General features: G+C 31.3%; 1 protein-coding gene across 4 annotated transcripts; it reads left to right on the forward strand.

Moving 5' to 3' along the window:
* The first annotated feature begins 201 nt into the window (after window positions 1-201).
* LOC119679391 (THO complex subunit 5-like) lies at window positions 202-22,651 on the forward strand. 4 transcript variants are annotated; one of them, XM_038091721.1, is made up of 6 exons: window positions 202-287; window positions 8,986-9,744; window positions 9,807-9,925; window positions 13,563-13,647; window positions 13,715-14,242; window positions 22,374-22,651. In XM_038091721.1, exons 2-6 carry the CDS (start codon window positions 9,013-9,015, stop codon window positions 22,602-22,604), a joined length of 1,695 nt encoding a protein of 564 aa, XP_037947649.1. In that variant the 5' UTR covers window positions 202-287; window positions 8,986-9,012; the 3' UTR covers window positions 22,605-22,651. The 4 variants fall into 4 exon arrangements, with proteins under 4 accessions (XP_037947649.1, XP_037947650.1, XP_037947647.1 ...); XM_038091722.1 differs by having other exon boundaries at window positions 212-282; XM_038091719.1 differs by lacking the exon at window positions 202-287 and adding an exon at window positions 8,016-8,174.
* Window positions 22,652-23,887: the final 1,236 nt, after the last annotated feature.

Below are 23,887 nucleotides of genomic sequence, written 5' to 3' on the forward strand. Positions count from 1 at the left end.
AATATAAAATATTATTGTACAATGTTTCTTATATATGAAAAGCATTTGGCCAATTCGTTGCGTAGATTCGACCGACATAAGAGAGTGTGTGTATATAAACCAGTGACAGCAGGTCCCAAGGGAGACGAAACTAACTAAAGAAATTTACTATGTCTTTTATAAACAGAATATGTATTTTCTTGTACTGCATTGTATTGTTATGTGATTTCTTTCGAGAATTATACGGCAAGACAAGGGGCCAAAATGGACCCCTGGGATAACCGTAACAACCATATCATATAGGTTAGGTAATTCAAATTAAATTTTTATTTTTCGTGTATTTTTAAATGATTAAAACTACTATTTTATAAAGAGGGTTATGGTGAAAAAAATAACAAAATTTTATATTAGTTTTAATTTTATTTTAAATAATGTAGTAAATCCTGCTCTTGTAAATTGTATGTGTAACAAAAATATGGTAACGATCTTTTTTATAAAATATCGATCACACAGGGATAGCCAATGTTTGTTGAATATATACGGATATCGCAGTACAATATTGTTTAATTTTAATGCTGTGTGATAATTATTCTCATTATTGTGTAGACAAGTTCCGATATACCGGGCCTGTTAATAGTAAATTGTTATTAATCATCATTAATGGCAATAATTTGGTGATTAATAGTATTACAAATATTAAAGAAAATATTGTCAATAAATTAGTTGATTTTCATGATTTCTATGTTACCTGGTTTTTATATTTCAGTGTCACCACTATTTCTGCCCATTTTAATTGTTTTATTATAACTTGTATCTTAGAATTTAAAAAAATTTACTCTATTTCAGCATGTATGTAAACAATTTTGTATCAAGCTTGTCGCTCTACAGGGTAGCTTGATAGCCTGTAATAACCTGATAATTAAGTACAAAGTTTTGTTCTTCCACTACAGAAGTTATTGGAATATTAGATTAGTATATCGACAATTTAATGTTCGTATTTTTGGTGAGAATATATAATTGCTACTAGACTATTTAAGTGCTTAAATTAATATTTATAGCTGAATGATCAGAATGAGATCTTCACAGTTTACAACATTTACTATTTCGAAACCAATACTTACTTAAAAAACAAAGTCTTAAAGATATAGAGAATAATAATATCATAATATATCTTTAATTTTATTATTTATTAAAATTTAAGATAATGTACCAAAACCTCAATAATACAAAAAGCTAGAACAATTTTCAACAATAAACAGAATAAAGAACCAATACCAGTGAATAGTCTATAGCAAGTATAAAGTTGAAAGTAGCGCTAACGATTTGAAAATGTATACAATCTTGAACATAGTAGATTATTACTTTTCCACCACCAATCATTCTAATCGTAAATTATTTTTCAATTTTTTAGAATGAATTTGTTTCAAAAAGATTATACAGAGAGATACATTTTTATTCCGTAAAAAGAAGCGATCACTAAGACTTAAGTTATAAAATATTCTACTAACAACACTTCTACTCAGTGGTAACGCTAAGACACATTTTGATAATAAAACAATTCGATTGGTTTACTTTAATCGTTTTTAAAATGTATATACGAATATAAATGTACCATTCTGCAAATTTTAGTAACTTTATAAACATAAATATTGACGAAATATTTGGTAGGTTTATAAAAACTTAACTAAAATAGATATTGTCTGAAAACTGGGCAGATGAAAAATTCAAAAATTGTAAAATATTAATAACTAATGTTAGTTTTTTAAAAATTATAAAATTATTTAATTAAAAAATTATTTGGTATACTACTGTTTATACATTTTATAAGATTAAACTAAGTAATTTATTTAAAGTGTACTTGAAAACTTATGTATTATGTTCAAAATATACAAAAGTAATTTGTGAAATTTGTGCATTTGGAAATTTTTAGATAGTATCATTTATAATCTAAAATATAGTATATATTACTCAGTAATATTTTTAAAATAAGCTACTAGTACTAGTTATTTCTTAGATATTTGTAGGAATGACAACTTTAGTTTTTTTTAAATAAATTTAAGTGTTAAAAAAATATTAAGCTCGATACTTTACGGTGTTTCATAGCCTTTCAAATAGCATCCACAATAAAACCTTAAAACTGTTTTTATCTTTATTTTTATGATTTGTACTAACAAATAATTTATATATAAACATATATAACTAAAAAGGTGGGCTACATATAAATAATATAAACTATATTATTGTACATAATTATCTTAAGTTAAATTAAACTTATCTTTAGTATAACTTCTATACTATGCCAATAAATGCCTATACAATATTTAGTATCTTATCAATAAATGAACAACAAAATCTTTAAAAAGTGCCTGTGCACATCAGTTTCAATGAAAATAGTTATTTTAAATGTTGTATAGAAGAAGAAAATTATAATTGGACTACAAAATATATTTATCACACACAAAAGAAAGTGTTAAAATCCTAATAAAAAAATATTTTAAATACATACGTATGTGCTACAATATGTTAGTACTTTTTGTGTATGCTCGGGTTGACTGCAAAAGAACGGTAATGAAAATTAAACAATTTTTAATTATGTTAGGATTTAAAGCTTTTGAAATTTGTTCAAAGTTGCCATAAGAAATGTTAGTTGGCATGCAAAACTTATGTTATACCTCACGTTGCATGAAATGAGATAAAAAGCTAATAAAATTGAGGCCCTAAAAGGGCTGCTGCAATGAACACTTTTGTTATAGTTTTATAAACGGTCAAGGAATTTATTTTATTTATAGAAAGCTTTTTATAACGCGGTTTTTCGTTTTTTAAATTAAAGTAGAAAAAATAAAAACACTAAACACTAGGACACTAAACATACATAATAAATTATATAAAAAACATTTTTAAAAATTCGAAATATTTATGTTATTATGTTTAGCGAATAAATTAAATTGCATTTATTAACATATTTTTAAATTTTATGCAATAAATTGATTTTTAATCCATTTCGAAGAAATAAACTAAATTCTTAATATAAACTGTTGTTTTCAATAGTAGAGGTATTTCGAACTACTCTACTATTACTATTGTTGGAAATTACAACAATAAAATTTTATTATTTATTAATTAATTGAATTTTTGGTTGACCATACAGCTGTTTCGAATATTGCCAAATACCCATCATCAGTGATCTTGGAATTATTTCTTATATTTAATTATTCGTAAATAATTTTTTTTTTGATACTGCAAGTACAAAAAGTGGGACTCATGACTTGCCAAATTTAAGGCTCACAATCAGTGTTCATTAGCCGATTGACCCAAAGCCGTACTTGACTTGTATGCTCGAACTTTAAAGTTTATGTTAATTTGCTGTGAAAGTTCTTATTTTATATAATATTTAATTTTTATATATCAATTATGTTTAAAATTTAGTTATAATCTGATTAGTTATTTAATAAATTCATTTTTCAATGAATTAAAAAAATTATTGGAAAATATAATTTTTAGTATAGAAGAAAAATGTTAATATTGACTTTGCTGAAACTTAAATACAATTCCCACAGATTTATTAGAAACTCATTTCGATGGAACAAAACAGCTCATTTCCAATTAACTTTGATAATGTTGATTTAAAAGACAATTATATTATTAAATACAATTGATTTATTGCGCTCTTAAAAATTACTATCCTTGTACAGTGCTTTAAAGCGCATGGCTAACAGCTATAAGTCAATCAAAATCAGAAATTAATAAAGATTAACTTAATTAAGATTAATTAATTTAGTTAATTAAGATTAAAGTGACGACAGTAATAAAATAAATAAGAAAATTGGCATTATTACGATTCCGCTACAATTTAATGATAAATTTTTATCTATATAAACATTGACATACAGATAGAACTTCTAATTGTTGTTTTTTGTGTGATCAATATTAAAATTTTATGTACTTTAAATTTTATAATTAGCGTTAGGTAAAGTGTTAATTATTGTTTGTGTAATCAATGCCGCAACTTTACAAGTTTAAAGTCTAATATCACGAAAACCAAACTATGTTGAAATATGGGGCAGTAAAAAAAGTTGCTTAAAATACCAACTGACTGATTTAGCAAAATCAGTTATAAAATGAGATGCTAAGGAAAATTGTAATCATTTTAGAAAATCAATTGAAAGTCCCTGGTTAATCTGTGATATAAAAATCTATTGATGTTTAAACAAGTCGAATTTCTTAATTCTTTAAAGTACCACTACAAATATTAATTTTTAATATTTAATATTAAAAAATAATAATTGACGATTTATCAATTATCCAGTCGAATTTTTATATTTTTTGAAGTACCATCATAAATTTTATGTTTTAAAATTTATTTAAAATGAATTGTTTTATTATATTTTCTATCTGTCTAAATATATTTATATATTGTATATACTTAATAGGTAACGGTGGCGTATTCCAACAAATAGACTTTGCAGGATCCGCAAGGATGAAGATAAAATAGAATCCATTAATCACTTTTATGTGACCATTTATTCACTGACCCATAGGAGTTCTACTTAACTTTATAAAAGACTAAATGGTTTAATAAGAACAATAACAGGAAATCGCAATATTTCGAGCATTCCAATAGATAATAGATGTTTTCGAGTGAAAGTACTGACAGTTATACAAGTAAACGCCTTCAACACCTAATTTCACCTACATCATAGAATGTATTTAAGTGGACATTGAATCAAATTTAATCAGATGATCAAAGTTATTTGAGCAAATAAGACATCACTTTTTCGTTGACTATGAAGAATGCTTAAGTGCTAAAATATAGAAAATATTCTATAAAAGAAAAACAAACAGACAAGATTTGAGGTTTTATTACTTTGAAGACTCGTTCTAAAGGCCAGGGACATAGCTAGTTTTATTAGATATTTAGAAATTAAACCGTTTATTACAATTTATAATAGAAACGAAAAAATAATTTATGACGAATAATACTTGTTTTCAACAGTAGCTGCGGTATGAAATATTTAACATGTTTTATATCTTATATATCTTAACGAAAAAAATTTTAAAATTTAATGTACAAATTTTGTTTGCATAGCAACTGATTCATGTATATACATTCAAAAGACATCACATATGTGAACCGAAAATGGGTTATTTGAACTTTGATTTACCTCTTCTGTTATGTGAATTATAAATATTATTACTCGTTATGTTTGATGATTTCTTTAAAAAATTTAGTAATTGACTCTATACCTATAATTAAAATTATAAAATGTGTATTAAATATAAAAAGACAATGATTTTCTAATGTCGTCATTGAAAATTTTGCATAATTTTTTTAAATTATACATATAATAATCTTATATACTATCTACTACTTTATATACTAGAGCACTGTACACTATTTCTGTTCATACGAACGTTTGAATGTGTAAATGTATGGTGACAAGGGAAAGCATTATTTAACAATTTGTTTTATTTTTATATATTCGTATGTACTTATATATTTCATATTTAAAATATGCATTTTTTACGTATACCATATAAGACATAATAAACCAAATATCTATTTTTGCATTAAATCCAAAAACACAATAAACCACAATTAAAAATTTAATATACTATATATTTATGTGAAGAATGTTTGGGTAGTTTTAGGATTTAAATAGTGTTCTTAACAAAATGAGTTCACCTTGTCTGAGAAATACATAAGTACATATACAGATAAATTGGCGCTCTTAGCTTTTCGCTGTGTTTATTAATAAATATGAAGATAATAAATAAATAACATTGATAAATTATTTACTAATCGATCATTGCGTAAATATCGTAATAACTATATTTCCGCCTCAACTAATCATTGTTCAGATGATTTTATAAAATTGTCCGCAATATTCACATGTTTATAATTATATAATTGTATAAGTTTAATTTATATTTCCTTACATAATAATTGTATATTCAAGAACACAGTTAAGGAACAGTATAACAGTAATGACATAGAATTGTTTTTAAAATAACTCAGTTCCACTTATTCTGTGTATAAATATTAATATGAACCAAAAAATTTATGTTGATAAAATGAACAATTTAATATTATTGTACATAAAAAAAAACATACCTTCGAAATAAATCTACCAACAGGATAATAACCTGAAACAAAGCAGGCATCCTGGTAAAAATATTATTCGAAGTCAGTAAGACTCAGGCTATAACGTGTCCAAGTCAAAGTCTTCATCTGTATTTCATAGAAAACTTATTATACATAATACAATTCTGATTTTTTATATTAGCTAAATACTTCTATTATTGTGAACACAGAGTTTATTTTTTTCTCATCAAATATATCTTAAAATAAATACTATAATTATATTTTACAGGATTATCCATTTTGTATTTTTGAAAATAAATGTAAATAAAACATATTTTCCAATTTTCCGAAATTAAATAAAATTTTAATTTATTGGTTGGGGGTTACTATCAATTGTAAAGTACATGATTAAAATGTCTTTAGCGGGGTATCTTATAGTACTGGATCGGTTTGAGGTAATTTTCGAAGACTTGTCAATGCAAATATAGCAAAAGCATCGAGAGTGTGTTGATAAAATGGTCCAGTGATTACTTATCACATTATCTTGATGACCAATTGAATTAAATTGACCGAGAAATCTCTGACGCAGAAAAGTGTAAACTGGACATGTTATGTTCAATTTATCTTTAATATTTATATTTTTAATTTTACTCAAAAAAAAGTGTAATATGACTATAGTGATTAAAATTGATTAAGTTGATTTAACAATTTCATTATTTTTTTCAAAATACGGGTCTATAGCATATGATGATTTGGATGAAATATATATATAATATAATAAGTTATATACTATAATACAATATAATATTTATGTTTTATATATTATAAATTATTGAAAATGTTAATTTTGTAAATGTAAATATAACCTAAATTTAATAAAGAAATACTACTACTACTACAATATAATATAACTTATATATATATATATATATATATTTATATATAATATAATATAATAATATAAATGCAATATAATATATATATGTTTGTTTCTAGAACTAAATCCGTGTTTGTTAAAGCATTTTAGAAACAAGAAATGATATCTTGCACAGACTATACGGTGACTAAACTAGAAATTCCTTGTCAAATTCAAAAAATTTTCTTACAACGATTACAAATATATGCATCTATATATCGCTTTGCTGGATGGTTACTTTTAATATTAAAAATATTTTTACAGATATTTTATATCCTTTAAGCCATAACGTGACTTTTGTGCTCTTATTTAACAAGTTTTTGGTACTATTAACAACCACTTTAATTCTTTCATGTATATGAGGTAAATTAAACTTGGTATACTTCTCGCAAGTAAATTGAAAAGGTTAAGTCCTGATTGATTTAAATTCGCCAAATTACTAATTTTTTATTTGTTTATAGTTGAACATCAAATATTTTAACGAATAAAGAAAAATATCACGATATATGATGTTCCAGTATTTGTTAACTCGATACTGCAATAGTTTCACAAAAACAAATTATATAAAATTTTGACCGAATACCGAGCTGTCAAGCTCAATTTGAACTGCTATTACTTTACAATCGCACAATCACAATTGCTTCATAATATAATATAATATAATATAATTTAATAATACTTATTATATTATACAAATATTTATTATATAGTATAACATTGGAAACATTGGAATATAGTGTTAAATATTTTATATTTGGTAATGACTTTTTTAATATTAAGTCTGTTCTACGAGCTACTCATAGTAAAACTCAAGTAAAACTTTCACGAAAATACACGAAAATTTGCTGGTGAAACACATTTGTGTATACAGAATGTTAATCAAAGTTACTACGAGTAGGTCGTGGAACAGACCTATTATGCCTAAGTACGATATACTTGCAACGTGTAACAATTGGTATCAATTTTTGACATCTATTTATGTTTGCCTTTTTTTATCTCTCACTTATGTTTCACTGTTTTCAAACGTTCCATAATATCGTGGTTGAACGTGTTGTGTATTTTTATTGTCACACAGAATTTTGTTATTAATTTAAATTTTATACCGGCATAATGGAGAATAATTTATCTGAAAGTTTAGATGATTTATTGCAGGTTTTTAAAAAAGTACATCGCATAAAGTTAGGTGGTAGCAATGAGGTATGTAAACCATTATACAATCTTTTTATTTTTGAAGCCAATGTTAAAAACAAATTTTAATACCTTTCAATCCTTGTTAGTGGAATGTGTTTTTTTACTGTTTAACCTCATACGGATATTGTTTGTATTATAGCATATATATTTATATTTCGAATGGATACATTTAAAAATCTACATTAGCGATTAAATTCAATGAAAAACATCAGCTTAAAAATAAATTAAAGACATTTTTTTAAATAAATAATATAAGATAGCTCCCTTCGAACACGGACGGTGGCATTAGCACTACCGACTTTAGATTTATTATACATTTGCACTAAAGTTGTATTCATCTATAGAGTTATTTATTGTACAAAAAATGTTAAAAAATTTTACACAGAAAAGTTAAAAACAAACACTTAAAGTAATCTAGTATTAGATTTACGATTTTAATATATTTTTACAATATACTTAACTAAATAAGAGGCTTGTTTTCGTTGTTCACACATTTTCTTTTTGGTACCGTTTAAGGGTTTAGTCAAAACCCATTAAGTTTCCGGTCAGCAATACAGTTTGTGTTGAATAATATTCATCTAAACCAGAGCTGTCCAGGCCAGATGTGATCGTGGGCCAATACAAATCAGTGTACAGATTGAAGGGCCGCAGAAGCAAATAAATACATTCATAGTTGTTTTTAATTGTGGTATATTAAAAACATGTCGCGGACCGCACTTAGACAGCCCTGATCTAAACCATACAATGACAACAAATTTTTTGAACAAATTATCAAAATTGATATATAAAAATTTTTTAAAATAAACTTTTTTTTTAGCCCGAATCTCATTCAGAAAAACTCAAAATGACTGTTAATATGTTCGGAATGATTAAAAAATTAAATCGTGAAATCAAATATAACGTAAGAGAAGGTCGCGTTAATTTAGGTGCACAAAAGCAATCAGTCGACGGCAGTCTTTTACATTTACAAAATTTACTGTATGAAATAAATCATTTAAAAAAACAAATTCGTCATTGTTATGAATTTAAAAGTCAGGATGAAGATCTTGATTTGCTAGAAGATGTAAAATCCGACAAATTAACTTCAAATCACAAGGAACGTATTGCTTGTTTGGAAAAAGAATTACAGTTAAGAAAAGAATTGTCGGGAAATTACAAAGAACTTTTAAACAGAAGAGAAGAAGTAATCGGAAATATAAATTTAAAACATGAAAAGTTTTCTCTATTTGCACCTTCTCTACAAACGTTACTTAAAGCTACAAAGCCATTACATGAAGCATTAGAAATGAACTTAGATGTGGAATGGAAGTTGGGTAAATTAGTCCACTTACTTCCTGAACCTCTATATTTGGCTTATATTAATATATATTTTATAAAAATGGAACCAAATTCAAATGTGAATCTAAGTATTAGCGGCACTGAAGAAGATGCATTTAATTCGCACCTTTCATCTGAACTAAATTCAATAAGAAAACAAGACGCTAACATTTCACAATCTTCAAATCTGAATAACGATGATGATATTTCGACATCAAATATACATATGGAGCCACATCCACTTGCAGTTTGTTTTACGGTAAAATAATATATATTATATATATGTATATATCACTATATTTAAAAATCATCTTGTTTTAGATAGGGGATTTAAAAAATATAGACGAATGTTTCACAGTTACACTAAGATATTTCGATACGTTAGGAGTTATGACAGCAAATTCTGAAATTAATTACAATAAAACTGATGAAATTGTAAGGTAAGGTCAACAAGCATTTTTTAAATTGTTTTTAACTTGTTCTTAACTAATTCTAAAAAATATCATACAATATTACAATAAATTGTGTATACAATTTATGTATTCTACAAAAATTATGCATGAGAAATTATTTTATATTATACATTTTTAATGCTTCTTTAGGAGCACTCATCTAAACTAATAAATGCCTTATAAACCTTATAAACGTATAAATTTATCTGCTTGATAAATGAAGTGTCAAATTTTGTATAAAGAATTGTTTACAAAAAATTGATAAATTTACACGGAAATTTTACCGAATTTCGTTAAATTTCTGTATTTTATTTTATAATTTATTGACAACGAAACAGCTGATCCATAAAGTTTGCACAAATATTTAAAATTGCTTCGATATTGGCTAAAAAATTACGCTGTTGTTATTATTACTGATATAAATAGTACTATTATATAGCATACTGATAAATTTACTCAAATATTTCATTAAGTGTACGTAAACGCATAATATTATACATTTCATAAATTTAAAAGTTTAGATGAGTACCCCCTTTTTTTTTTGACACTAGAAGGTAATCCTTTTTTATTTATATTTTATTGGTGCTGATATTTATTACTTAAATTTTTGAGTATTAACTGTTTACGTGAGAGAAGTGAGAGCGTTAATTTCTAATTGCTTTGAATGCAATAAATTTTCAATGAGTGACGTTTTTGTTTTAATAAATGACGTTAATGGCTAAATCATATTTCAAATTAAACAATTGCACAAAATATTTATAAAAATCAAAGTTGGAACTTGTTGTCCATCAACTTCCCTAAATAGACATATTCATCGCCTAACTTCAGTAGTCCTTTTCCAATTAATTAATTATCCAACCCACAACGTGGGTTTGTAACAGAGCATTTTTAAAGAATATTATTTCAGTTCACTGCAATAGCTACAAGGAGTGGTACCACCTTAAATCTTGCTGTGGTTTGATTCCGCACATTGGTTGGAATTATTATTTTGCTCTTGGATCTGAAAGCAGATAACACGTAAAGTTTACAAAATGAATACATGGATTGGGATGTGAATGGGTTGTGTTTGGGGTAAGGGTGTGGGAAATAAAGGCAGTAGGGAGGATAAAGGATGTGCGGGGTGACAATTGAAATCAATCCAGGTCCAAACGAATAAACCTAGTCACTGCAAGAGAGTAAGTCCAAATGTCAATTGGGCTTAAGCACTCACGTACAATTGGATGCACTTAGAGAGACCAGAGAACAGATGGGCGACGTCACGACAAATAATAGTTTAGCACATGGCTATACCCTGATCTCAATTGAACTAGGACAGTAATTCCTGTACGGGGAAGAAGTCGTTCTTCCTGGAAGCATCTGCCGGAGGCCTGTTGAGCACGTTGTTGAGAATCAATCTATGTGGCACGCAATGAGGTATTACTTGGACAACAATTGATAGTGCTCTATTACAAGAAACAGTTTTGATTCCGCATGAAGGTGGTCTACATGAGATAGCAGCCGGTTGCATCAGCAGTATTGTTTTTTGACATGCTTGGAAGTTAGTCAATTGCGTCTCGTTACTGGAGACGCATAGACTGGATTTGCATAGGCCGCTTTAGGACGACCAATTGCTTTGTATGTGCTCAGTAGCATGTATCAACATGCTTTCGAGAACGAACCCAAGATTTTGGGTTTGGTGATGCTGGGGATCTTGAATTCACCGATATAAATGAGCAAAATCATGAATACCTCTTTAGTCGAAAAAGTAAAGAGCGTGGCGGAGGATTTATTTGGTGATAGGTGAAGATTTCTATCAACCAAAAACAATGCTACAAAGGGGAGGTGTACACTCAATTTATTGCACAACATAGAGTGGTCCTGGCCCGTCAAGATTGTGCAGTCGTTTCCATACGTTATGACTCTGAACCCTCGGGGGGGTCTGGGAGTTTATACTTATAAAGATTTAAAAGGGTTGGCACGAAAGATACCGTAGGGAACACCGGAATGAACAATGAATGATCTGCTTATGAGATAATTCCAGAGCCATTGTTTTGTGATGTCAGGGATGTTTGTTTCGGCTAGATCGTTTAACAATGTGCTATGAAAGGCTGTGTTAAATGCATTCGTGAGATCAAGACTTACTAGCACCGTACGTTCGCATGGGCCAACATGAGTGTTAAGATTTTTGATGAGTAACTTTTCAAATAATTGTGATACCACTAGTACAATTCATGTAGATCTATATGAGGTTTATGCAAAGCAAGAAGACTAGATTTATTGGTCTAGGCTGCCTACTTTGTAAATCAATACACAAACAATTTGTGAACTTTTTGTTCGATCTTTAAATATATTGCTGAGGATAGATATTAGCTAGTCGAATGTACTTGATTTTGATGCCAGTTACGACGCAATTTTTATTTTAGTGCAATAGTTTTTCTAATAATCTCTGGACATCTTCTGGTCTTATGTTGATGTTGTGTAAGCTGAAATGTAGTTAATACATATATTTGGCTGTTTTTGTTAAAAAGGTGAAAAAATAACTATCGTACCATAAATCGTTATAATAGTGGTGGTGGACGAAAAAAGCAACATCACATGAAATATTTCAGAAAGTGAAGGGTCGACTTAAACGAAATCGAAGTGAAGAGCAAAGGAGTTGTTATGCTTATACGAACTTAACGAATTTCCAAACATTGTGTTCTCTGATAAGAAAATTTTGAGTTCATAAACTCTCAAAATGATCGAGTTTGATCGCAAATATCAAACTATGAATGGCCACCCGAAATAATTTTCCATCTCAAGTAATGGTATGGGTAGCTGTCACATCCAATGAACGCTATCCAATCGTTTTCATCGAGCCTGGTGCCAAAGTCAAAGCGTTTTTTATTGGAAAATTGTTTTGAAAGTTGCTTTAGAGCCGCGGCACGCGAATATTTCAGTCGTAGATCAATGACTTTGCAGCAACACTCGACAGCGTCTCAGAAAGCTCGCGTGAACCAAGAATGGTCAAAAAATTATGTTCCACACTTTATTTCGTCCACACAATGGCTTTCGAATTCGCCACCGTCTCATAAAGCTCGTGAGAACCAAGAATAGTTAAAAAATCATGTTCCCCATTTTATTGCGTCCGCACAATGGTTTTCAAATTCGCCAGATGCAAATCCGATGAACTATACCATTTTGGAGAGCAAGGTGAGGACTAAAAAATATGCCAGTATGAATGCGCTGAAAAAAAGCTATTTTTCAGGAATGGGCCAAAATATCAGAAGATTACATTCGTGAAGCATGCCACTCATTTTTTAACCGTTTGAAGGTCATAGTTAGTATAAAACGTGGCCACATCGAGCTAGATTGAAGGAATTCTAAAATTTTGATTATTTCCATAAAATTTGGTAATTAATCATTAAAAAAATAATTTCACACTAAAACGATATGATTACTTGAACACTTCAATCGCCTAACCCTGTACAAACAACACACAATACGTCATCAGGTTTCAGCTTCAATTCATTTGCTTCAGTTCTATATCTCTAGGTGTAAATAGAGCTTCTTTTATTTCTAAAACTAAAAATTCTATTATAACCAAAAACAACTATAATTATATTATAATATCTTGTATAATTTTATCATTATTATTTCTTTACAGAGAGATATCTTCAGCAAGTAATATTTTAGATGTTGTGTCTAATAATGATGGAGAGACAATTCCGTCATTTGAAGTACAACGAAAGGTGAGTACAAAAAAAAACAATAAATAAGTAAATAATAAGTTTTTTAATTTCTATGTAATTTAATTAGTTAAAATCGTTTCAAATAAACCCAACAAGTTGGCTTCAGAATTTGCAAAAGAAAGGGTATGGAAAGCCATATAAATGGCTTCAAAAAATGTGTTACATAAGAGTTAATGGCATTCAAAATTGGGAAGAGCAAAAAACTCTTAATGTTATATCCAACGTTATTAATAAAATAAAAAAGCTTTGGCAATGCAGATTAATACTTTTTACCCAATTAAAAGCTATTGTAAATAATAAAATATTTTTATATACTGAAAATGAAAAATTACCTCCGGGTGAACCGTCGTGCAGTTTAGTGAAATGGACATCCATTGACCAAGAAGACTATTATGCTTCATTTGTAGACAAAACTAATCAAGATTCTGATGTAAAAGATTCCAATTCATTCTATCGCGCATTGATTGTTAAAGGGTCAGCTAAAATGGAATGCCTTATTAGCTTACCCCTGAAATTTCCCTTCGAAAGTCCTCTATGGTCAATAAATATATCTTGGAATGGTCAACATAATGCAACCAATAATTCAGCCATAAAGGTAAATCATTTTACATTTATAATATAAATTTTATATGATATTTATTAAAATATGTTAAACAAAATCTTAACAAAACAAACTGTACCTCGTATGTATTGTTAAATATTCTGTATGATAAGTAACTAGCAGACATCTGTAGCCTGAACTAGAATATGACCGTAAATTTTTGCTTTCATAGATAATTGTAAGAGTGCTGATATGTGGAGATTTATTGATTATAATATTAGGGGTATTCAGGCAACAGATTAGTTGCTTAGTTGATTAAAAAACTTTATATATAAAAAAAAAAATACATTTTGATGTTAATCTGTTGCTTGAACGACCCAAAATGCGTAATCTGATTAGTTTGTTGTGTGCAAATGCCTTGGCAGCACTCGTATCAACAGAAAAAGCGAAACATATGTTAACAAGTAAAATACTCAAATATTCGTAAATTTTAATATCATTTAAATTTATCATATAATTTATCTTATCTTATCATATAACTGAAATTGCAAGCGTGTCATATATCAAGAAGTAGAATATTCAATTTTATACTTTTTATTTATATTTTATCCCTTTACCGATTATACTTCTACTGAATTTTATTTATTAATTTATGTTTTTATTTTTGAATTTTTTTTTAAGACATCCTATGCTCATAGCGCCGACACTTGGTACTAGCAGCACTATTAATCAAATTTTCACTAATCTGAGAGTCTCCGAAATAGTAGATTCTCTGCTTAGTTTCTTCTTTGTATGCAAATTGTTGTTGTAAAAATCTAGTAAGCAACTAATCTGTTACCTGAATACCCATATTATTGTTATAATCATTCAGCCTATATCAGTATGTAAACCTCTCATCGATAGTCGATGTCAGAAAGTTCTACTAGTTGCAATTATCGTTGTAATAAAGATATAAACATGTGGATAGTTTCAATGAAGTGAGTCTACTTGCTAATATAAAAGCAAAAAGTCGAAACAACCTAATACTTTAGTCTTAATATACTAAAATTTTGGCTACTAATTAAGCCAAGGTGTGGCCGAACAATTATTTCATTGGCAATGCATGAAAATTTGGGATCAGCTTTTCTTTCAGGCATAGCATTACTACCGCCATTTAGTAGGTTCGAGAAATGATTCCTCCTAATATTAGGTATGCCGTAGATATCTATAAAATGTTTACCATTTTTATCTTCATAAAAATTAATTCTGAACTCATAAATATTTGTCAGGCTTTTGATTTTTTTATTCAATTTTCGAGCTATATACTATTACACAGTTTTATTTATCCCTCAGTTCAATGAACTTTTCGTACTCACGACTTTCTACTTACTTTGTGGCCTGAAAAGACTTTTCTTTTCCTTTCGCTTCTCTTTTTCTGATATCGTATTTTAGCAGTATGCATCGCAACTGACTGAAGGGTAGCTTGGTCTGCTGCGTGTTTCACTATGGTAGCGCCGTGAAACTCCTGATATATCAGTTAGTTCTTTAGCAAAGATAATAGCCAATTACTGCAAGTTTGTGAAAATTTCTCCAGATTCAATTATGAAAGACATTGAGAGAGTCGAGTGGCAAAGTTATCACCTGTTTATTGAGATTGCAGCTTTTTGATGTGCTTAACGTACAATTGCCTCCGCTCATAATTTTCAGTAGAATATAGCACACAAAATAGCAAATGCTGAACTAATATATTCCGTTTTCAGGATTTTTATTATATACCGTCAGTAATCCTTTAACCGTCTTAGCACTAATGCCTATTTCAACTCTTTTGTCCTGAAGACTGCTTAGTTCCGAAAGGGGAATTAATGTTTCGCATATTTTCATGGCATGCTGTTATACAGTTATTATTAATTAATTTTATTAATACAGTTATTGTCATCGCATAATCTAAAACCCTATATCCGGATTGTTTCAATATTTTGAATTCGCCTTTATTTTCCACAAGATGGGATGAGGAACACACCCTGTGGGGTGCAGCGCTAGGGCATACGTTGTTGCAGGCGCCCTGGGCTTAAAGATCTATATAATCCACTTAATTTAAATGTCGATAACTTGACAAGGTGTAGGGCTGTCCACATTCCATAGTAGAGGCTAGTGTTGTACCAGCGACCATTATGAACCTCAATACAGTCGCAGGCTTCATGGGTACATTTGGGAATTTTGTATATTCAACTGGTCTCACACAAAATTTCTATATTGCAACAGAAATTTCTTCAAAATACCCTTTTTTGCCTACCTTTTGCCGCAATTAAATTTTATTTGCTTCTGTTTATATGGGGCCCAGTATCCTGTAGCTTTAACTCCAAGAGTTTTGCAAAGATCTACAATCGTCGAATTGTTCATAAAGGTTTGGATCTACCCCGAAGTTTGGACGGTTTCCGGGCCGCATTAATGGCAAACGTAAGCGCAGTTACGATTAACAGGAGAAGCCAACTGCATGCTGGAGTTAGGATGCACCAGAAAACGGATAAGTTGGAACGTTTTTTTTTTTTTCATTTGTTCGGATAACCTATTCATTTCAAAATTTAATGTTTAGTATGTGTGGTCCGAAAAGGAGCACTCCTGTGATACGTACTAGCTAGTTAGAAGTGTGTAGAATCCTTTCTGATAAGGGTACTTTTCAGAATATAGAGTACTTTCATTCTATTTAAGATCATGAAAGTCTGTTTCTCACATAAATTAAAAATTATTGAATTACCTGCAAGAATGAAATCAAAAAACACTCACCTCGCGTATTGGTACGGCGATACCACATCGTCATGATGTGCATCTGCATCTGCTCCGATATTGACCGGGATCTTTTAGTTGTTTACTTCATCCACTATTGATTATTGATAAGGGGGCGAGTGATTATTCGTTAAGAACGATAGCCTCACGTAAGTCATCTTGGGTACAGTGACACCTACGACCTTTTAGCCGTGACATGGCAAGTAAGAGTTGCTTTAATGATAGCTAAGATTTCAAAAGGCTGGAAACTTGTGCTGTTTTGTCCACAGAAAAAATTTAGAGCTACAAGCCATTCTAGACTGCCCCGACCTTTTTGATTGTCATCAGATAGTTAGGTTGAAGTTGTCTGGGCTTCTTAAGTACAACCTCATCCCCTTCGAAAGAATGAATGGCGTTATCCTGGTTAGGATTCGGGCGAGCCTACGCATATATGTTCTTGTTGACAGGTTAATGTGTTGATGTGCACACGAAGACTTGGATTTATTTGTGGCTTGTGCCACTGTAAGCTCGTTTGCCTTAATTTGGGCACCAGTAGAAGAGACAGCTTTACTACCTGGCACAGTTCCCGAGTCGCTTAGAGAGGGTATGATTCTACTTAAGTCCGCATGGGATGAAAATACAGCTAAATCCAATACACGATAGCTACTAGCCCAAGGCAATTAAAAATGAAATATATTAATTAATGATGCTAAAATATGATGATAAAAAAAGATGCTAAAACCCATAAAAAGGACAAGACTAAGGAGAACAAGATCGAAGCAATATATCATTTAGCATTGTCCAGGAAACACTACATGCAGGCGATCTAAGCTACACCTCTAATTGATTAATGATTCAATTCGGTATTATGTTCTACGATATATGAGTTAGGTTAGGTTATACCGGCGATCCGAAGGAACCTACTTTAGCCTACAAGCCCATTATGTTACCATATAATTAAAAACTCAATAGGTAGAAATACTTAGAATCTTTGGCAAACCTTATAATGCTATTCAGAGGGAGATCTTGCTGTTCGCCAAAACAGAATGCAGCAGGTATGGTTGAAAGGGAGATTTAGTCTCCTAGCATGGTTACTTAAAATACAATGACCTGTAAGTAAACCTACCACTGAGCGTGGCCAAACTGCATACAGATGCCTGCACATCGTTGAGTCTTCCCATATTTTGTTAAAAAGGAAGAACTCGGTGCCAATTCGCTTGAAATCCCCTTTCTGGCTAACTCGTCTGCTTTGCATTTGCCAAAAATATCTCTATGACCGTGGAGTCAGATTAGAAAAATACTGAGCTGCGTTGACACCTCGTTTAGAGATGTGTAGCAGTCAAAGACTGTGCTAGATATAAATTGGACTGAGCTCAGGGATTTTAAAGCAGCTTGACTGTCTGATAGTATGTATATATTTGTATGAAGTATCATCTACTTCTAGACAAGCTATAGCTTACCTTATAGCACTCATTCTGCCTGAAAAACACTACAGTGATCTGGAAGCCTATAGAGAGAGGAAATATTCAGCCCATCTGAGGAAACTCCACTTCCTATGCCTCTTCTAATTTCTGAACCGTTGGTAAAAATGGTTAAACCCTCCCCCAAAGACGGGCCACCTGACAGCCAAACATCTTTGGATAGGACTCAACAATAAATTTCCTTTCAAAATCGAAAACGGGAGGGCAGTCAATGTTATTGGGAGTAGGACTGTAAAGTTTTAGAATGGAGCCGTGTCTATGGTAACTAGCCCTCCATTGTGATGTAGCTTTCAGTCTCAGAGTAGAATGTTTATTGATGAGGTCAAGTGGCATTAAGTGAAGCATTAGATTTAACTCAATTGATGGTGTGGTACACAGAGCAGCACTAATACTAATAGTACTAATACCACTAAAAGTTTAGCTCTGCGCCTCGGTCATCTTCCATGCCGTGATGTCATACAAAAGTATTGGTCTAATGACAGCCGTCTATAGCCATTGAGTAATACATGATTGTAATCTCCACCTTTTGCCAACAGCTTTCTGACATAGAGCAACGCAATGTTGGCTTTCTTAGCGCGCTCCAAAATATTTTCTTTCCAACTAAGTTTTGTATCGAAAAAAATGGGTAAAGATTTTATTTTCTCAATAAAGTTTATCGCAGAACCTCGGATACAGGGTGGAGAATGATTGGGAACTCTATGTTTACTGGTAAAAGCTACGATTTCAATTTTGCTGGCGTTAACCCCAAGGCCACATTTTAGCGTCAATTTATTTAGGATATTAAGACCAGCAGAACATCCCTTATGTTGGTAGCATATTTTTTGGTAACCATTAAAGCAATATCATCCGCATATGCTATAATCTCACAACCCGATCTCCTTAGTTTTTGTGGCATTTTTTGTGTCTCCTTGGGGAGTACCTCTATTTACCTGCCTGTGCTCTGTTGATGAACCCATATTTGCTTCAATAATTCTGCCAGTTAGTAACTGTCCGATAAAGCTAATGAACATATTATCAACACCCAAATGCGAGAGTGCGTTTGTTATTGCACTAAGAAGAATATTGTTAAAAAAAATCTTCCATATATACGAAAGCAACTATACAAAACTCCTTTAAATTGAACATTGTCTTCGTAGATTGTGAAGGGAAGTAATGATAGGGATCAATAGCACGCCTTATTTCGAATTCTATAATTCTTTGTAGACCCTTCAGCACGATAGATGAGAGGTTAATTGGACGGAGTTCGTTGGGGCTACGATGAGAAGTTTTAGGCGTCTTGGGAATAAAAACAACCTTCCTTCATTGAGTTGGAACATAGCTGAACTTGATAGAATTAACACTTATGTGATCCTTTATTATATTTCTACAGAAAGATCTTGTAAACGGACTAATCTCTCTCATTTCTATTTAGCTTTGCCTTATTAAAAAGTCCCCTGCATTACTTCCGCAACTGACCTAAAGTTCTATTCCACCAAGGTGGGTTACTACTAGGTCGAGTAGAAGGACAGGCAAGGTTAAAAGCTTTATTAAGTCTAGATCATTTGTATTTTCTGGGGGATATTTGTCATCACCTCATTTACAACTGAATTGTACTTAGTCCAGTTCGTATATCTGACATTTCTGAATATTTCTAAACTGGGAGTAATTGGCTAAGTTGATACTAAAATAAATTCTGAAATCATATGGTTTGAAAAGGAATGTTGAATAGGCATTTTCAATTTCTGAACAGACCCATTAAGTTTGGCAATAGTGACGGCGATATCTAATACTTCAAGCCTGTTTTTGGTAATAAAGGTTGACCTATTGCCGTCATTACGTATAAAGAGGTTATTACTAAAAATAAAATAAGAAAGTAACTCAACAAGTTCATTTGTATTGGAGCTGCCCCATACTTCATGATGAGTATTGGCGTCGCAGTCTAAAAGGGTTTCCACACCAAGTTTCCTAGCGCCGTTTGTCAACTGTTTCAGGTTACTTGATGGTATTTCATCGTGATCGTGAATAAAATATGTAGATACTCCCAATATTTGGCCCCAAGGTCCCTCAATACTTACTGCAGTTTGGTCTTTGTCACTATATTGCGAAAGCATGAAAGCGTTATATTTTTTAAATTATTAGTATACAAAATCTAGGCTTACTCTTGTTGATCGCATATATTAAATCAAACTTTTTTGTCCTGAGTCCGCATGCATAATCCCTATAAACTCGTGGCTCTTGCAGCAGGACCATAGCGACCTGGTTATTGCTGAGGCATTGCAGCAGACTGGAGGACGCAGGTTTACAGGGCTGCAGGTTAATTTGTAGCACTCGCATCATAGTTCGTTATGGATATGGTTATGTACACCACCGTTACATCGAGCGCTCTTTCCTCTATATTCATTGCTTGAGTTTAGAAGCTCCCTTTCATCGAAGAGATGAAGGGGATGAAGAAGAGCGCGTACTCATGCTTTCCTCTGATGCAATTGAGGAGACTGGAGAGAAAACGTTCAGTCGAGATATGTGTATTTCTGTTATGTGTGTGACACAGTGTTTCCACTAGAGCCACTATAGTTGCGAGAGCAGGTCTATTGTCGCCCACTTCCGTTTGGGTGTCAACAATGCCTTGCGGTGCTACTGAACCCATTGCATTCAGTGAGGATTGCTCCTCATCCTCATTGTAATGGCTGAGAAACCGTACTTTATGACACCACCAGATCTCGCCAAAGTGACCAAGGATGCTTTGTCAATCATAAAACTAGCTGACCTGTACTTGCCCTAGGCTTTTTCTAACTTCGTGGTTTCTGTCGTTATTTGATGGTTTCCTGACCTAATAAGCTCCAAAATCCGCTGAGGATCGGATGGTTCCGCTTGAACTCACGATTATCTCCTTAGCAACAACCTTGAGTTTGTCGCCTGGCCATACTAGCTGTCTAGTCGTCGCTCGGCATTCTTTGTAGCTCCTCGACGGAGGGCATAACCTAATTAATGGTCCAGAACGCGGGGATATATTGGGTAATTTATTGATGGGCACCTTTTTATTACCACTAGAAGACGTGGTGGGTGCCTTGTTTGGATACGTGATGTCCGAAATTTTTAAGCTCTGTGTAGCCCAGCTCCCCGCTTCCGAATTATTTTGTTTATTTTTATTTATTTTATGATTTAATTCATGAGTTGCGAAGAAAGGGGGAAGTCAATCCGGACAGAGATCCGCTATACCCGGACAAGGCAAAGTTACAACCGGAGAGCGTCAGTTATCCGGAGGCTTTCATTTAAGACACACTAACGTAGTGCCATTCGTCTAATTGGCACGGGTCAAATAACACCGAAGATGACTTTCAGTTGGTGTTTGATAGCCGTTCAAAGCAGACAACCTCGTGAATTTTTACGAAAGTGAAAAAAGGTAATTTCGCCATTTCTTTAGTTTTGGAAACAGAAAATAGTCGCAGGGGGCTAAATCTGGAGAATATGCTGGATGGGGTAGCAGTTCGTATCTCAATTCGTGGATTTTGGCCACAATGCTTAATCAGCACACGATATTCACTTTTTTCCATTGTTGTAAAAATTCACGAGGTTGTCTGGTTTGAACGGCTATCAAACACCAAGTGAACGACGTAGCTTGCTCAAAATTAAAAGGTTGCACAGTAGTAGATTACAGCTGACGGCAGCACTGTTGCATTTGGAGTAACTGCGCGGGAAATTTAAAAAGCCACTGACTTATCAAACCGCCCTCGTATGTTGATAGTCAACATGAAGAACAGGTTCATCTAGAGCTGTTCAATTAATCCAATTATTAATTGGATTACAAAATATTGTTTTAGACATTTATCTGATATAACAAGTTTAACTTGCGGCAAGCAATACATTTATTTTATATTTTTTTGTATACAAGGTATTTCTTTTAACATATTATGGCACTAGTGTAAAAATTATGACAAATATAAAAAACTTTAATACTAATACTGAAAATACTTTCTTTTTTTAAGCTTATGGAATACTGGACCAATTCTCTGTGCCAAGAACAACTTAATAATGAAATGGCTATGTTATCTATGCAACTTTTACGAACAATGTATAGTTTTGATATATTTTTGGAAACGGAAGGACAATTTTATGATCCTAAGGAATATAAAAAGGAAAAACATTATAATAGATCATTTTCAAAACGTATACGAGCTCGACCGTACCGTTATATAGGAGATTCATTCAAACAATAAATTTTATAATAAAGAGTCAATATTACATACACAACTACAATATACTATGTTATGTGTTTTATTTTTAATTATTTATTCTATTTTACTATATTGAATTACAATAATAATTGAATTCAACAATAAAACAATTAAATAGTCACGTCGATTTATTTTATGAGTGGTATCAACTTATTGGTTATAAATCAGCTATAGTGACATATTTCTTCGATATGCTTGTCAGTATCAAAATAATTTAAAAAAATAATAGCTGATTTGTTGAACTTATTTGGATGTTCTTGCTATTGTAGATTATCACATAATTCACCTCGGTACTTATCCTTGTTACCCTTAAACTCCTTGATAATGCAGCTTGATAATCCTTTACAATTCCAGTATTCAAATATCGTTATTTTGTATCAGATATCGTTACTTTGTAAAAAAAATATATAGTTTACACAAAGTTTAGCTTTATTAAAGACTTTCCTTCATGTTATGGAATGGCCTCTACTTTCTGAGTACTACTATAATAACATGGAGTTACTCCTAAATTTTAAAAAGTTTGCAGGTCGCATTAACAGCTGATGTGAATACTACGGTAAGAAGGTCAGACACACAGCTTTCATACTGACTCGAATCTTTCTGTTGGTCACTTCTGACATTAAAATCTTCATAAAGTCCTGTTTTAGCATGTTGTTGAAGGTTCATAACGGTTTCAGGCAGTAGAACACTATTTGATTGATAAATTTACCTATTAGTTCGGAAGATAAAATGCAAGTACTACCATTTTCGAAACACATGATGATATTCGTTAAAAATTTGTTCAGAGTGGTAACAATCGAGTGAAGTTCCCGACCGACTTAACACTCGGTCTGTAATCGACCCGAACCCGTAATTGATCTCTTTCTTGCCGCCATCACGGCATCACTAACCTTTATCATCTAATCGTTGATTACCACATTAGTGTTGCTCGTATTCATTATAGCAAAAATTTTATCTAGTGGTGAGGGCTCAGAAGATAGCCAAGTTTGGTAGCAAGGACATTATGGAATTTCGATCACAGAGACAGTTTTAAGATGCCCGCCAGGCCATACCGCTTACCATCTTTGCAAACTGACAAAAAGTTCGTTTGTTCTATATTCGTTTTTAGATTGAAAAGGGTGACTGAACGCCGAGTCTCCGCATTTTATGTTCTTTGATTAGATGACTTTTGATACCTTACCTTATACAGATGCTAGAGCAACTCAATAAATGCTCCAACTATAAATGCACCAAAATGTAATATTTTCACTTGAATAATGTTTATT

This window comes from Teleopsis dalmanni, chromosome 2, assembly GCF_002237135.1.
Source record: "Teleopsis dalmanni isolate 2A chromosome 2, ASM223713v2, whole genome shotgun sequence".
NCBI classification, from domain to species: domain Eukaryota; kingdom Metazoa; phylum Arthropoda; class Insecta; order Diptera; family Diopsidae; genus Teleopsis; species Teleopsis dalmanni.

Bases quoted from the DNA above. Each gene is read 5' to 3' on its own strand.
- LOC119679391 (XM_038091719.1), top strand. From the start codon at position 8,088: ATGGAGAATAATTTATCTGAAAGTTTAGATGATTTATTGCAGGTTTTT. The intron at 9,926-13,562 runs GTAAGGTCAACA...ATTTCTTTACAG, and splicing joins AAAACTGATGAAATTGTAAG to AGAGATATCTTCAGCAAGTA. The intron at 14,243-22,373 runs GTAAATCATTTT...TCTTTTTTTAAG, and splicing joins CCAATAATTCAGCCATAAAG to CTTATGGAATACTGGACCAA.